Source organism: Gossypium raimondii, chromosome 1, assembly GCF_025698545.1.
Source record: "Gossypium raimondii isolate GPD5lz chromosome 1, ASM2569854v1, whole genome shotgun sequence".
Classification (NCBI taxonomy): domain Eukaryota; kingdom Viridiplantae; phylum Streptophyta; class Magnoliopsida; order Malvales; family Malvaceae; genus Gossypium; species Gossypium raimondii.
The window spans coordinates 31,178,654-31,189,278 of record NC_068565.1 but is presented as its reverse complement, the minus strand read 5'-3'; the positions used below and the strand labels follow the sequence as shown (position 1 = coordinate 31,189,278).

General features: G+C 34.6%; 2 protein-coding genes across 2 annotated transcripts; one reads left to right on the top strand and one right to left on the bottom strand.

Moving 5' to 3' along the window:
• The first annotated feature begins 650 nt into the window (after positions 1-650).
• On the top strand, positions 651-5,263 carry LOC105785578 (uncharacterized). The gene is made up of 7 exons (XM_052633210.1): positions 651-803; positions 884-1,090; positions 1,330-1,465; positions 1,624-2,238; positions 3,098-3,590; positions 4,152-4,233; positions 4,756-5,263. Exons 2-7 carry the CDS (start codon positions 1,061-1,063, stop codon positions 4,954-4,956), a joined length of 1,557 nt encoding a protein of 518 aa, XP_052489170.1. The 5' UTR covers positions 651-803; positions 884-1,060; the 3' UTR covers positions 4,957-5,263.
• On the bottom strand, positions 5,254-8,242 carry LOC105785579 (uncharacterized). Its single transcript, XM_012611690.2, has 5 exons — positions 7,737-8,242; positions 6,797-6,931; positions 6,010-6,066; positions 5,727-5,861; positions 5,254-5,594 (listed from the first exon to the last, which is right to left on the bottom strand). Exons 1-5 carry the CDS (start codon positions 8,034-8,036, stop codon positions 5,529-5,531), a joined length of 693 nt encoding a protein of 230 aa, XP_012467144.1. The 5' UTR covers positions 8,037-8,242; the 3' UTR covers positions 5,254-5,528.
• Positions 8,243-10,625: the final 2,383 nt, after the last annotated feature.

Here is a 10,625-nt window from a genome sequence, read left to right as displayed (position 1 = left end):
TTTATTTTTCAAACCCAAAATGCCACATCATCAAAGTTTTAGATTTTTCAAGTTCATGGATCAAAATTGATCTAGTTGTCAAGTTCAAAATAGACAAAAAAAAAAGTATAGGTACCAAAGTGAACCTAATTGTCAAGTTCAGAGACCAATGTGGATCTACTTGTTAAGTTTAAGGACCAAAACTACATTATCCCCTTTTTTTCACGATAATTAACAAAATAAACTTAAATAAATAATATTTTTTAATAATAATAAAAATTCCATGGACCAATAAAAACCTACTTACCAAATTCAAAAAGAGAAAGTTATATTATCCCTTTGACTCCCTCGTGAATTTAGGATTCAAAGATACACTCCTTTAAATTACTGATTTAAATTTTAATTATTTTTAAAATTCTAAATATTATTATTTTATTTCCTAACTCTCTTATTTCATTCTTATTCATTATATATAATTATTTAACAAATTTATTATATTTTAAAAGATTATGGTATAATATTAATTATAATATTCATTCGGTGAATGTAGTATTTGATTGGAATATATTTGACTATTATAACCATAATTATTACCAATGGCATATAATTATATTTTCAAATTTAGTGTTTTTTTTGGGACAACCGTTAAAATTAGGTTTTTGATAAACAATTTCTTCGACCAAATATAATTTTATACAGCTGTTTTCTTTAGAAAAATATTGGTCAGAGACGGGTATCCAAGGCTCATTATCCGGTAAAAATATTTGAAAGAAGTAATCATTTTTGTAACTTTTCTTCCTCTGAATCTGTCCATGGCATCCAAGGTTCACGAATTTAAACTCAAAGCATACAATTATTAAATAATAGGAGATTATTTATTTCTACTAATTTTGTCAGTTTATAGGGCGAAAGAGAGACATATCACTTCAATTCCCTCACTGGACAGTTCTTCAGCTCTCAAGCAACAAGCATGGTGTAGTAATAATAATAGTAGCGATGCTGCCAGTTCAGTGATTCTAGCTTCCGTTTCTATGTTTTATCTGCGGAGTGTAATATTGAAAGTAAATCAGTTTTCATTTTCATGGATTACGAAAGAATCCAAAAGCCTCAGGTACTTATGCTTCTCGCAATCTCTCTTTTCTTTTTTTATTTTTTTTCTTAATGCCTTTCTCTTCGCCCTATGCTCCGTTCCTTGTTATTTTTGGGAAAGTAAGAAAGCAAGCAAGAAATAGAGGAAGATGAGATTTCATTTTCAAATTTTCTTTTACTGATCCGTTGCTCAAATCCATTTATTACTGAATAAAAGAAAAAAAAACAAATATGTTTTTTTTTTTTTGTGAAAATCCGTAGGGTGGAGGTGGATTTTCCCCTGCTAAGCTAAGGACTATGCTCCTAGGAGTAGAAAAGAAAAGAAAACAAGAAGAAGAACAAGTTGAATCTTCAGTAGATTTAAGATCTGAACTTTCTCACCTTGATGACGATTCAGGTATCTTTATTTTATTTGTTTATTTACTTATTTTTTGCTTTTATTGATGTATATTTGAGAATAGATTCAGAAAGAAAGAAAAAAAAAAAGGAAAAGTTGAAGAGAATGGAAAGAGTGTGGAAACTGTTGATTTTTATGTTTAATTTCTTTTTCTGCAGGGAAAAGTGGCTCTGATAGTTGCAAAGATGTAGATGTGGTGAGTGTTCTTCCAGAATGTTCCACTTCTACAACAGCTAGTTCTACAGCTGCTATGCAAAATGGGAACGAGCGAAGATCAAAGGATCATTCTTTAGGCACTGCTCAAAACCGGTTCATTGAGGATCATCCTGGTTTAGATTATGATAGTGGGCATGACAATATGAGTGTGTCCTCATCGATCTTTGAGTTTCAGAAGACTGAACGAGCACCGCAAAGGGTTCCCCTTGGGCCGTTTTCTAAGCCTGCTCCATCGAAATGGGATGACGCTCAGAAATGGATAGCCAGCCCTACTGCAAATCGGCCGAAGACAGGGCAGGGTGGGCAAGGGGTGGGATCAAGAAAAGGAGGTAATTTTGGTTACGGGAGGCAATCGTCTACTAAGGTGGTCATTGAAGTTCCAGATCAAAGGATGGTTGCTTTCGAAGAACCGGATACAAAACGGATTGATACTAATCATGCTAAGAAGGATGATGGGCTGCAGAAGTTTGTTAATTGGGAGAGTGATCCATACCCAGTTGTGGATTCATATGGGAAGCCTGTACTAATGATCGGGAACTCTGTTGCTGAGTCAGCTAGTAAGGATTAAATTTATTTTATGTTCGAAGTAGTCTAGTTACATTTGCACGTTTCTGTTGAAAAATTAGCCTTCATATTCATAATTATCATGTCCACTCATGCTTTTAATCAAAGAATTAGCCCCTATTGAGCACTTATCATGTTAAAACTTGGAAATTTTGTGTTATCATCAATTAAGCATAAATGCTATTGGTCTTGCACTAGAAGTTTACTGCAATTAGTAATGTATGATTAACTTTTGGCTGATTGAAACCGATACTATTTGAGGGTAGCCTTCTATATAAATCTTTCGTGCATAAGAAGGAAGTTCCTTCATGTTACTGATAGTATCAGAGGTATTATTTCCCCTTTAGTCGACTCTGTGTGGTTAGTTTTTATACTTTCAAGTAAATGTGCAGTTGGTTTTTCTGCCGCAAGAACATAATCTCAGCTTTGACCCTTTTGATGCTGATACTTAGCTTATAGGGATTGGCAAGCCATTTTGACTTTTTGGGTTTCGCTTAGAAAGGTGGATCAAAAATGTATTTTGCAACCTTTCTACCAGCTGAAGATATGTTTCTTTTCAAAGCAGTTCAGGGATAAATACCTTAGTTTTTTAGATAATTAATCCCCACATTTTAAGACTGCAAGCAGCTCTAAACAAAGAGTGAACTTGGAAATTTTCACACAAAGAGCAGATATGGTGAACTTGCAGCTTTGCTGTTTGAATGAAGTGCTAAAACTTAACTGCCAGTACGCATGCGTTAATTTATTTAAGAAAACTAACTCAACTTCTATGCATCAAAAGCGTCTAACATGAAGCTGCCTTAGTAATTTGCAATGGACTGAGTAAGAAATTAATTGTTGATTTATTTGCAGTTAGTCTTAGCCAGCATGATTCATCAATATCGATACATAGTGCTACGACGTTTATTCCTCCTCCTTCAACAGCTAGATCAGTATCCATGAGAGATATGGGCACTGAAATGACTCCTATTGCTAGCCAAGAACCTTCAAGGAATGGAACTCCTGTGCGGTCTACAACACCAATTCGGAGCCCAAATTCATCGAGGCCATCAACTCCCACCAGAGCTGTACCTTCTACATCTCCAGAAAATTCACGTAAAGACCACTTAGATCTAAACAGAGATTTGTCAGAGAAGGAACTCCAAATGAAAACAAGGAGAGAAATTATGGTTCTTGGGGCCCAGTTGGGTAAAACAAACATCGCAGCATGGGCTAGCAAAGAGGAAGAGGATAAGGATGCATCCACTTCACTGAAAATTGTAGCACCAGAACAACCATCTAAGAGTGTCATTGAAACCCGTGCAGCAGCATGGGAGGAAGCAGAGAAAGCCAAGTACATGGCCAGGTATTTTCATTCTAAATAATTGTCAATGCCTTTTCGATCCCTTTTTCTTCTTTGTTTTGAAGCTTTTGGTTTTGTTATGAAGCTGAAATATTAATCCTAAGCATACAACTTAGTATTGAATGAGAAGACTGGCATGAGTTGATTTGACAAGCTTTAGAACGATACTATTTGTCACCAACCACAATACCTTTTTTGGCAATATATGTGTCAAAAAAAATGTTACTGAACTGTAATTATTTATGTTATGTCCTGTCACTCGGTGCCTGGACATGTACAGAACATTATCTGAAGGAATTATTAATGTTATGAGGCACTATTTCTAGTAATTTCTCTGTAGGAACTATTGATGTCATGTCTTGTCACTCGGTGCATGGACATGTACAGAAGATATAAGTTCCCATGGATGCACTTATTGTAGGATTTTTATGGAATAATTCTTATGTTTTTGGAATATTGACAAGAATATTCATATACAAAAATCTGCCTACCACTTACTGGTAGGTTTTTAGTTAACACTCATCCGCAACTTGAATTGTAAAGTTATGAGGCACTTTTATCCAGGTTCAAACGTGAAGAAATGAAAATTCAAGCATGGGAGAACCATCAAAAAGCAAAAACTGAGGCTGAGATGAGGAAGATTGAGGTATTATGTAGCATTTTATTTATTTATTTGTGTCATGGTCGTTTCTGCATTGCCTAATCCTTAAGTTAATAAAATCAACTGTCCATCCAAGGGTTTTTGTGATTAGAACCGCGGCAGAGTTGTATGAACATTCAGGGGTGGTTATATGGATTCAAAACTATGAATATCAATTAAGATTGAAAAACAGGCAATCTGTTTGGACCAATCAGTTAAGTACCCAAGTTCTTCTGGGTCACCCTCTGTTAGCTTAATCTGGAGCTAAGCTTAGCTTATGCATTAAATAACCCGATTGACCTCAGTCACTATTTTCCAAGCTCCTAAGCTTAGGCAATTGATTATCCTCAATGCCCTCTTAACCCGTATATTCCATATATAGATCCATGACTAGCATTATAAAAAATTAGTGGTCTATGGGTAATTTGCAGTTGCTACATCACACATTCTGAAGATACTGGCACGACATTCTATTGCTAATATGTTGATTTGAATTCATATACTGACTGTGTATGGTATGGCTTTAAGGTTGAGGTTGAAAGGATGAGGGGGCGTGCTCATGATAAGCTCATGAATAAACTAGCCGCTGCAAGGCACAAGGCAGAAGAGAAGCGTGCAGAAGCAGAAGCCAAGCGAAACCGACAAGCTGCAGAAACTGAGCAACAAGCCGACTATATTCGAAGAACTGGCCGAGTACCCTATTTTTGCTGCTGGAGTTGGTGCTCCTAAAAGAAATCAGATTTTTTCCATTCAGATTGATCTGCTCTACCTACATAGCTGTTTTTTGCTTATCCCAACTTCTATCAAAATGCCGCTTCCAGGTATTCATCACTTTTGTTCACTTGCACATTGAAAATATCATACTCAGGATTCCAATCTGTAAATCTAAGCTTTTGTAGCAACCCTGACAAACTGATCAAAGTTAAAAATGCTGAGGGTAGAAGGTTATGGTGATTGAAATTTAAAAATCTTTTAGGGATTTGTTGTATGAATTGTTTATTAATTGGATCAATTACAAGTTCCAAATATTCCCAAATGTCTTGGATGCTTTAAGCTATATCAAAATTTAGGGTTTTGAGTAATATTTTAAGTACACTACCTGTTTATATATAACATGAGTTGCAAGGGATTGGATTCCATTGATGATCCTTGTAGATGAGAAGTAAATAAAGAAAAAGTATGGGATAATGCGTGTATGGGTTGAGACTGAGTGCGGCAAATAGATGTTATTATCCTCCATCCATATCAGTTGATGATGATAATGATGCTGTTGTATTGTAATGGCGGCAGAACAATCTTGCCTACTTGTAAATCCATTCATTTGCACGACCTCCAGTCTCGTCCATGTCTATAAATATGCTCACTGCCTGCACGCATTCATTAATATTAAACAAATACCAACCTAACCATCAGTATATGAATGAATGAATGCCAATGGTGATGTAAATCCAACTGCACCACACATCAAAATATCCATTGGACTCCAACCAAGACCTTACCTTCCCTATTCGAGGCCGCTCTTTCAGCTTGGCCAAGCTGTTTCGAATGTGGGAGACTGCTCCCCAACATTTCAATGTGTTGGCCACATCATCAAGCCTTAGGAGATATTCTTCTTCAGTCAGGGGAAATGATCTCTTCAAACAAAAGGGAAAGATGAACTTAGAACATGAACATAATGTAATAATAAAAAGACAGATGCCGGCAAGGCTACTCGCTTCTCCATACACTTGTACTCTGCTATTAGTGTATTTCCAAGCACAAATCTGTAGCTCAAAAAAATACCTGCTCCATATACTTCCACATAACATTCAGTGCAAGGAGATTTCTTCCCATGAACTCCTAAATTAAGGTAAGCAAAAAGGTTAACTCTTTTAAGTGATGGAATAAAAATCTCAAGCAAACACAAAATAGCATCTGCATAAAATGTTAACCCAATCGCAATAGCATTATACTGAATGAAACTTTAGAATTAGCCCTCAAAGATACAAAACTGGTGTTATCCTCAAATATTCACCTATTTAGGACAAGTTAGGTGGCCAGTAACCATATTGGGTCCTGATTGGATCAAACCGAGTCAGATCCCTAAACAGGGAGTAAAACTCTACTAGATTTATTTTCTTTATCCACAACGCTTGAACCCCAAACCTTATGTTAGAGGAAAAAACATTTATTTTCTTTATCCACGGCACTTGAACCCCACACCTTACGTAAGGATACCACTCGATCCAACTAGCATTGGTAAGTCTAGATCATATCAAGTTAAGCAATATACAAAAAGAGGAAAAAAACATATGTTCAATAACATTATCAATGTTTAATCTGCTATTGCTTTCAAAAATACATTGCCGGATCCCTATAATTAAGAGAGTTTTTCACATAGCTGACATTGGAACTTCATAGTATCCATTGAAGCTTGACTCTTGAAATAAATCATTATAAAGGAAATTCTTTTATCCCATTAGAGAAGCAAATTAATTTTCAGCAGATAGTTTCAAATGCAATGCAGAAAAGGGATTAGAAAAAGTAAAAGTAATCTAATAAAGCCATCCTCTCATTTAGGAACGTGTACCTTCTTTATCAGTTGAACATCATAAGACCTGCCATATTTGTTCCTAATAAGAGTTGCAAGGTCTAAGCCACTAAAGGTGGAATCATCTGTGCCAACTATTCGTTCAAGGTTTTCCCGAAGTATATCGCTGTTTGTCTGAGACAATTACAAAAGAGAAATATATAAACGAAGATAACCACAAAATGCATTAGGATCTTGAATGTAAGAAGAAAAGCTTGGAAAGACACAAAATGCATTAGGATCTTGAATGTAAGAAGAAAAGCTTGGAAAGAAACTTTGTCCACAAAGAACAATCCAAAAAGGAATATAACAAGAATCCACAAAATTACCAATCAAGAAGGTAAGAAGCCAATAAATTCATATCAAAATAAACATATAGATGCTACCTGACCCAACCAGCAGAAACAAATAAGTTCAACAACCCAAATCAAGAACCCAACAGCCTGAAATCAGACCTTGACACAAAGGAAGTAACCGTACAAGTTACAACCCGTAAGCTGACCTGGTTCACCAAATTGCCACCTCTATTAATACTTTTTTTTACCGTTTATAAACCAATATTAAAAAGATAACACTACCCATCGCAAACTCTATTAATACATGCTCCACAAAGTGTGCGCCAACTCTTTAGCATCGCACGGTTTCGCCTGTTCACACACTCCTGCAGTGCTCACATTCTGTGAAGCAGTCACAACTCTCAGAAAAGTTGTGAGCAACAACAGGCAGAGTCGGGAGACAAAATCCCAACAAGAGACAATAGCTGATGTACTGAGAGTACAGTACACCCCTCAACAAACATAGTTTAATTGAACACAGACATGTTTCATTGAATTTGTATGTTGGGTCTCATTTAACTGTGTTCATCTCAAAGGCGTCATCCCAATAAACAAAAAGGATTGTTTTTCATTTAATATAATTAAAAAGAGAAGATGAAGCATACTCCTTGGTTTTCGCTTTGTGAAGATTCTTTCTGGCCATTCCCATCCTCAGCATCACCCGAGTCAGCGCCACCATCATCGACGGCGCTGGAAAAGATCGGACCACATCTCCCACGACTTTGAGAGGAAGTAGCAGCAAAGTATTGACCCTGACCCTGGGAAAAACTAAACCCACCGAGATGAAAATATGGACCACAACATCTGAGTCTTGGAGGCTTATGAAATCTTCCCCTGCTGCTGCAAACGTGTTCCAACACTCCAACCGACCAATTATAACAGTTAGTCGATATAAAGCTTGTCATTATTTACCCTGTAAAATTTACCCAAATTCCCGAAAGCTTTAAAGGGAAGGCAAGTGAAGATGAGAGAAGGAACCTGGTAACTGTGAAGGAGAAACCTCAGTCAAAAAAAGAAATGGGATTAGAGAGAGAGAGAGAGAGTGGCATTGGCAAATGGCAATGTTTTGTTGAGGAAAGGAAATAAATGTGGTAATGGATGAGGATAGCGTGTAATCTAATATCTCTGCTTCCCCCACTCAATTAATCAACACCGTTTTGCCTTTCCCTCCCAAACAAAAAATGAGTTCTTTGGAATTTTCTTTACCAATTATTTTTGTTTGAAAAAAAATTTAAAAGAAGTTTGAAGACCATATTTATAAATAAATGTGAGAAAAAAGAAACAAAATGATAATTAAATAATAATTGAGTATCACTTGTGCTATCCACTTAACTTCGGTTGAGCCAAAATAATTTTTTAATAGTTAAAAAAGATTTCAATCAACGATCTATGAAATACAAGTTAGAAAATTACAATTACTCCAATCCAACCAAATGTCTTTTATTTAAATTATATGTAATTTTAATTTTATGATATAAAAATAAATTTTTAACTTAGAATGATAAAATTAACTTAGAAGTTCTATATAACTTTTTAAAATATCTTATGAAAGTTATTGATTAATTCTTATTTGAAAAATATTTTTTTAAATTATTATAAAAAGACTTTGAAATTTTACTAAATAATATTCAAAAGGCATAAAATGAAGTTAATTTTATAAAAATAAATCCAAACATAAAAAATAATCTGAAAAAACCGAGAATCAAATCGGAATGAACTAAATAATTATAAACAATTCAAAAAAATTCGACCAAACCAAACTCAATTTGGGTACTTATTTGTGAGTTTCTATTATCCATGGAAGGGTCTCTCGCGAGAGTTATGCTTCCATTGTGGATAGAGTGATGAAGAAACTCTGAGATTGGAAAGGTAAGGTGCTCTCCCCGGTGGGACGAGACGACGACACTTATTCAATCCACCACATCCCTCTTTGCTTGATGTAGTCATCACTTCTTCCAGTTTCCACATATAAGCAACTTGATATACTTAATATAACCATGATCATTTAGTTAATTGGGAACAAGTTTGTTACCAAAGAATACAAGGGGACTGAGATTGCAAAAAGCTAGGCAATGCTTGCTAAGTGAAGCTGCATTTATTCTGGAAGCAAGATTTGTTATGGTGTCGTTGCAAATACTTTAATGAATATGAAACCGAGAGCAAATGCTTTTTTGACACGGCGCTGATTGTTGAAAGCTAGAGAGGTAGTGTACAATGGATGGAAATGGAGAATCAAGTTCGGTTTTGGCATGATTGGTAGGTTGGCAAGACGTCTTTCAAGAAATAAATACAACTGCTAGAGATTGACAATGGTTTGGAGACAGTGTCGACCTATATAGATGAGAACTAGAACTGGAATTTAGAGATCTTTTAACTAATCAGATTTTGTTAGACATCGTCCCATTGTCACTTCTTGTAGGGAGCGAGGCTTAAGATTCATGTTGTCGGGGCCTAGAGAGTTGGATAAATTTTCATTGATATAGGTGTATTACAAAAAAAAATAATGCGCAACTAAGTTGGATACGGAGGTTAAAATGTCCAGAGAGACTACGTCTCATTATTTGGTTGGTTTACCTTAAGAAACTCAACACGAATCTAATGTGACTAAAGAACAGCATGACTGATGCATTTGTGGTACAACTATTGAATCCAATGATCACATCTTTATTGGAACATTTTCAAAATATATATAGTATTTCAATAGTTATAATTGAAAGATTATAAGCGATCCCAAAATTATGTCACTTGATTAACCAATAATTATTGCTATTCAAAAGTGATGAGTTACGGCTTTTGTTACTAAAAGTTATGTTACTTCATTATTAACAAAATATTATGATTATTCAAATTACAATATGCAATGAATAATTGTGTTTATTCTTAATAGATGTGATTATCCAAATAGACATCTATTGTATAATTATATCATGAGAACTCTTATAAATAAGAAAGGATTTTCATTTACATGGATATTAAGACATACCAAAAGTTAAGAAAATACTCTTGCTATGTTCCACTCATTGTTTAGTGGATTGTTTTCATTAGTGCAAAATATAGACAATCATTGGGCTTCATTGTATCCTTGAAGTTCATTTGCTTGTAACTCTTCTGGACACCAAAATATAGGTTAGGGCGAACAGAACCTTTAGTGTAGTTATTTCGTTATTAAGGCTCCGTTTGTTTGCTAGTAAAATATTTTTTGAAAAATGATTTCTGGAAAATGATTTACTTTTCTGGTGTTTGGATGAATCTGTGTAAAATATTTTCTGTTGTTTGGCAGATTTCCTGAAAATATTTTCCGAAAAAGTTGTTTTTACATATATTAATAAATTTATATATATTAATAAATTTATATTTTTAATTGTTTTCACATATATAGCAATGATTTATTTATAAATAAATAAATCAAATTAAATTAAATATATAATAATACTCAATTATTAAGCTAGAATATTAATCGTCATAAATTGAAAACAACCAAAGTCAAATAAATT

What these genes read in the sequence shown, in the direction of transcription:
- LOC105785578 (XM_052633210.1), top strand. Translation starts at nt 1,061, where the DNA reads ATGGATTACGAAAGAATCCAAAAGCCTCAG. An exon ending in AAAGAATCCAAAAGCCTCAG is followed by an intron (nt 1,091 to 1,329) that starts GTACTTATGCTT and finishes GAAAATCCGTAG; the next exon opens with GGTGGAGGTGGATTTTCCCC. An exon ending in CTCTGTTGCTGAGTCAGCTA is followed by an intron (nt 2,239 to 3,097) that starts GTAAGGATTAAA and finishes ATTTATTTGCAG; the next exon opens with TTAGTCTTAGCCAGCATGAT.
- LOC105785579 (XM_012611690.2), bottom strand. Translation starts at nt 8,036, where the DNA reads ATGACAAGCTTTATATCGACTAACTGTTATAATTGGTCGGTTGGAGTG. An exon ending in ATGTTCAACTGATAAAGAAG is followed by an intron (nt 6,067 to 6,796) that starts GTACACGTTCCT and finishes ACCTTAATTTAG; the next exon opens with GAGTTCATGGGAAGAAATCT. An exon ending in TGTGGAAGTATATGGAGCAG is followed by an intron (nt 5,862 to 6,009) that starts GTATTTTTTTGA and finishes TTTTGTTTGAAG; the next exon opens with AGATCATTTCCCCTGACTGA.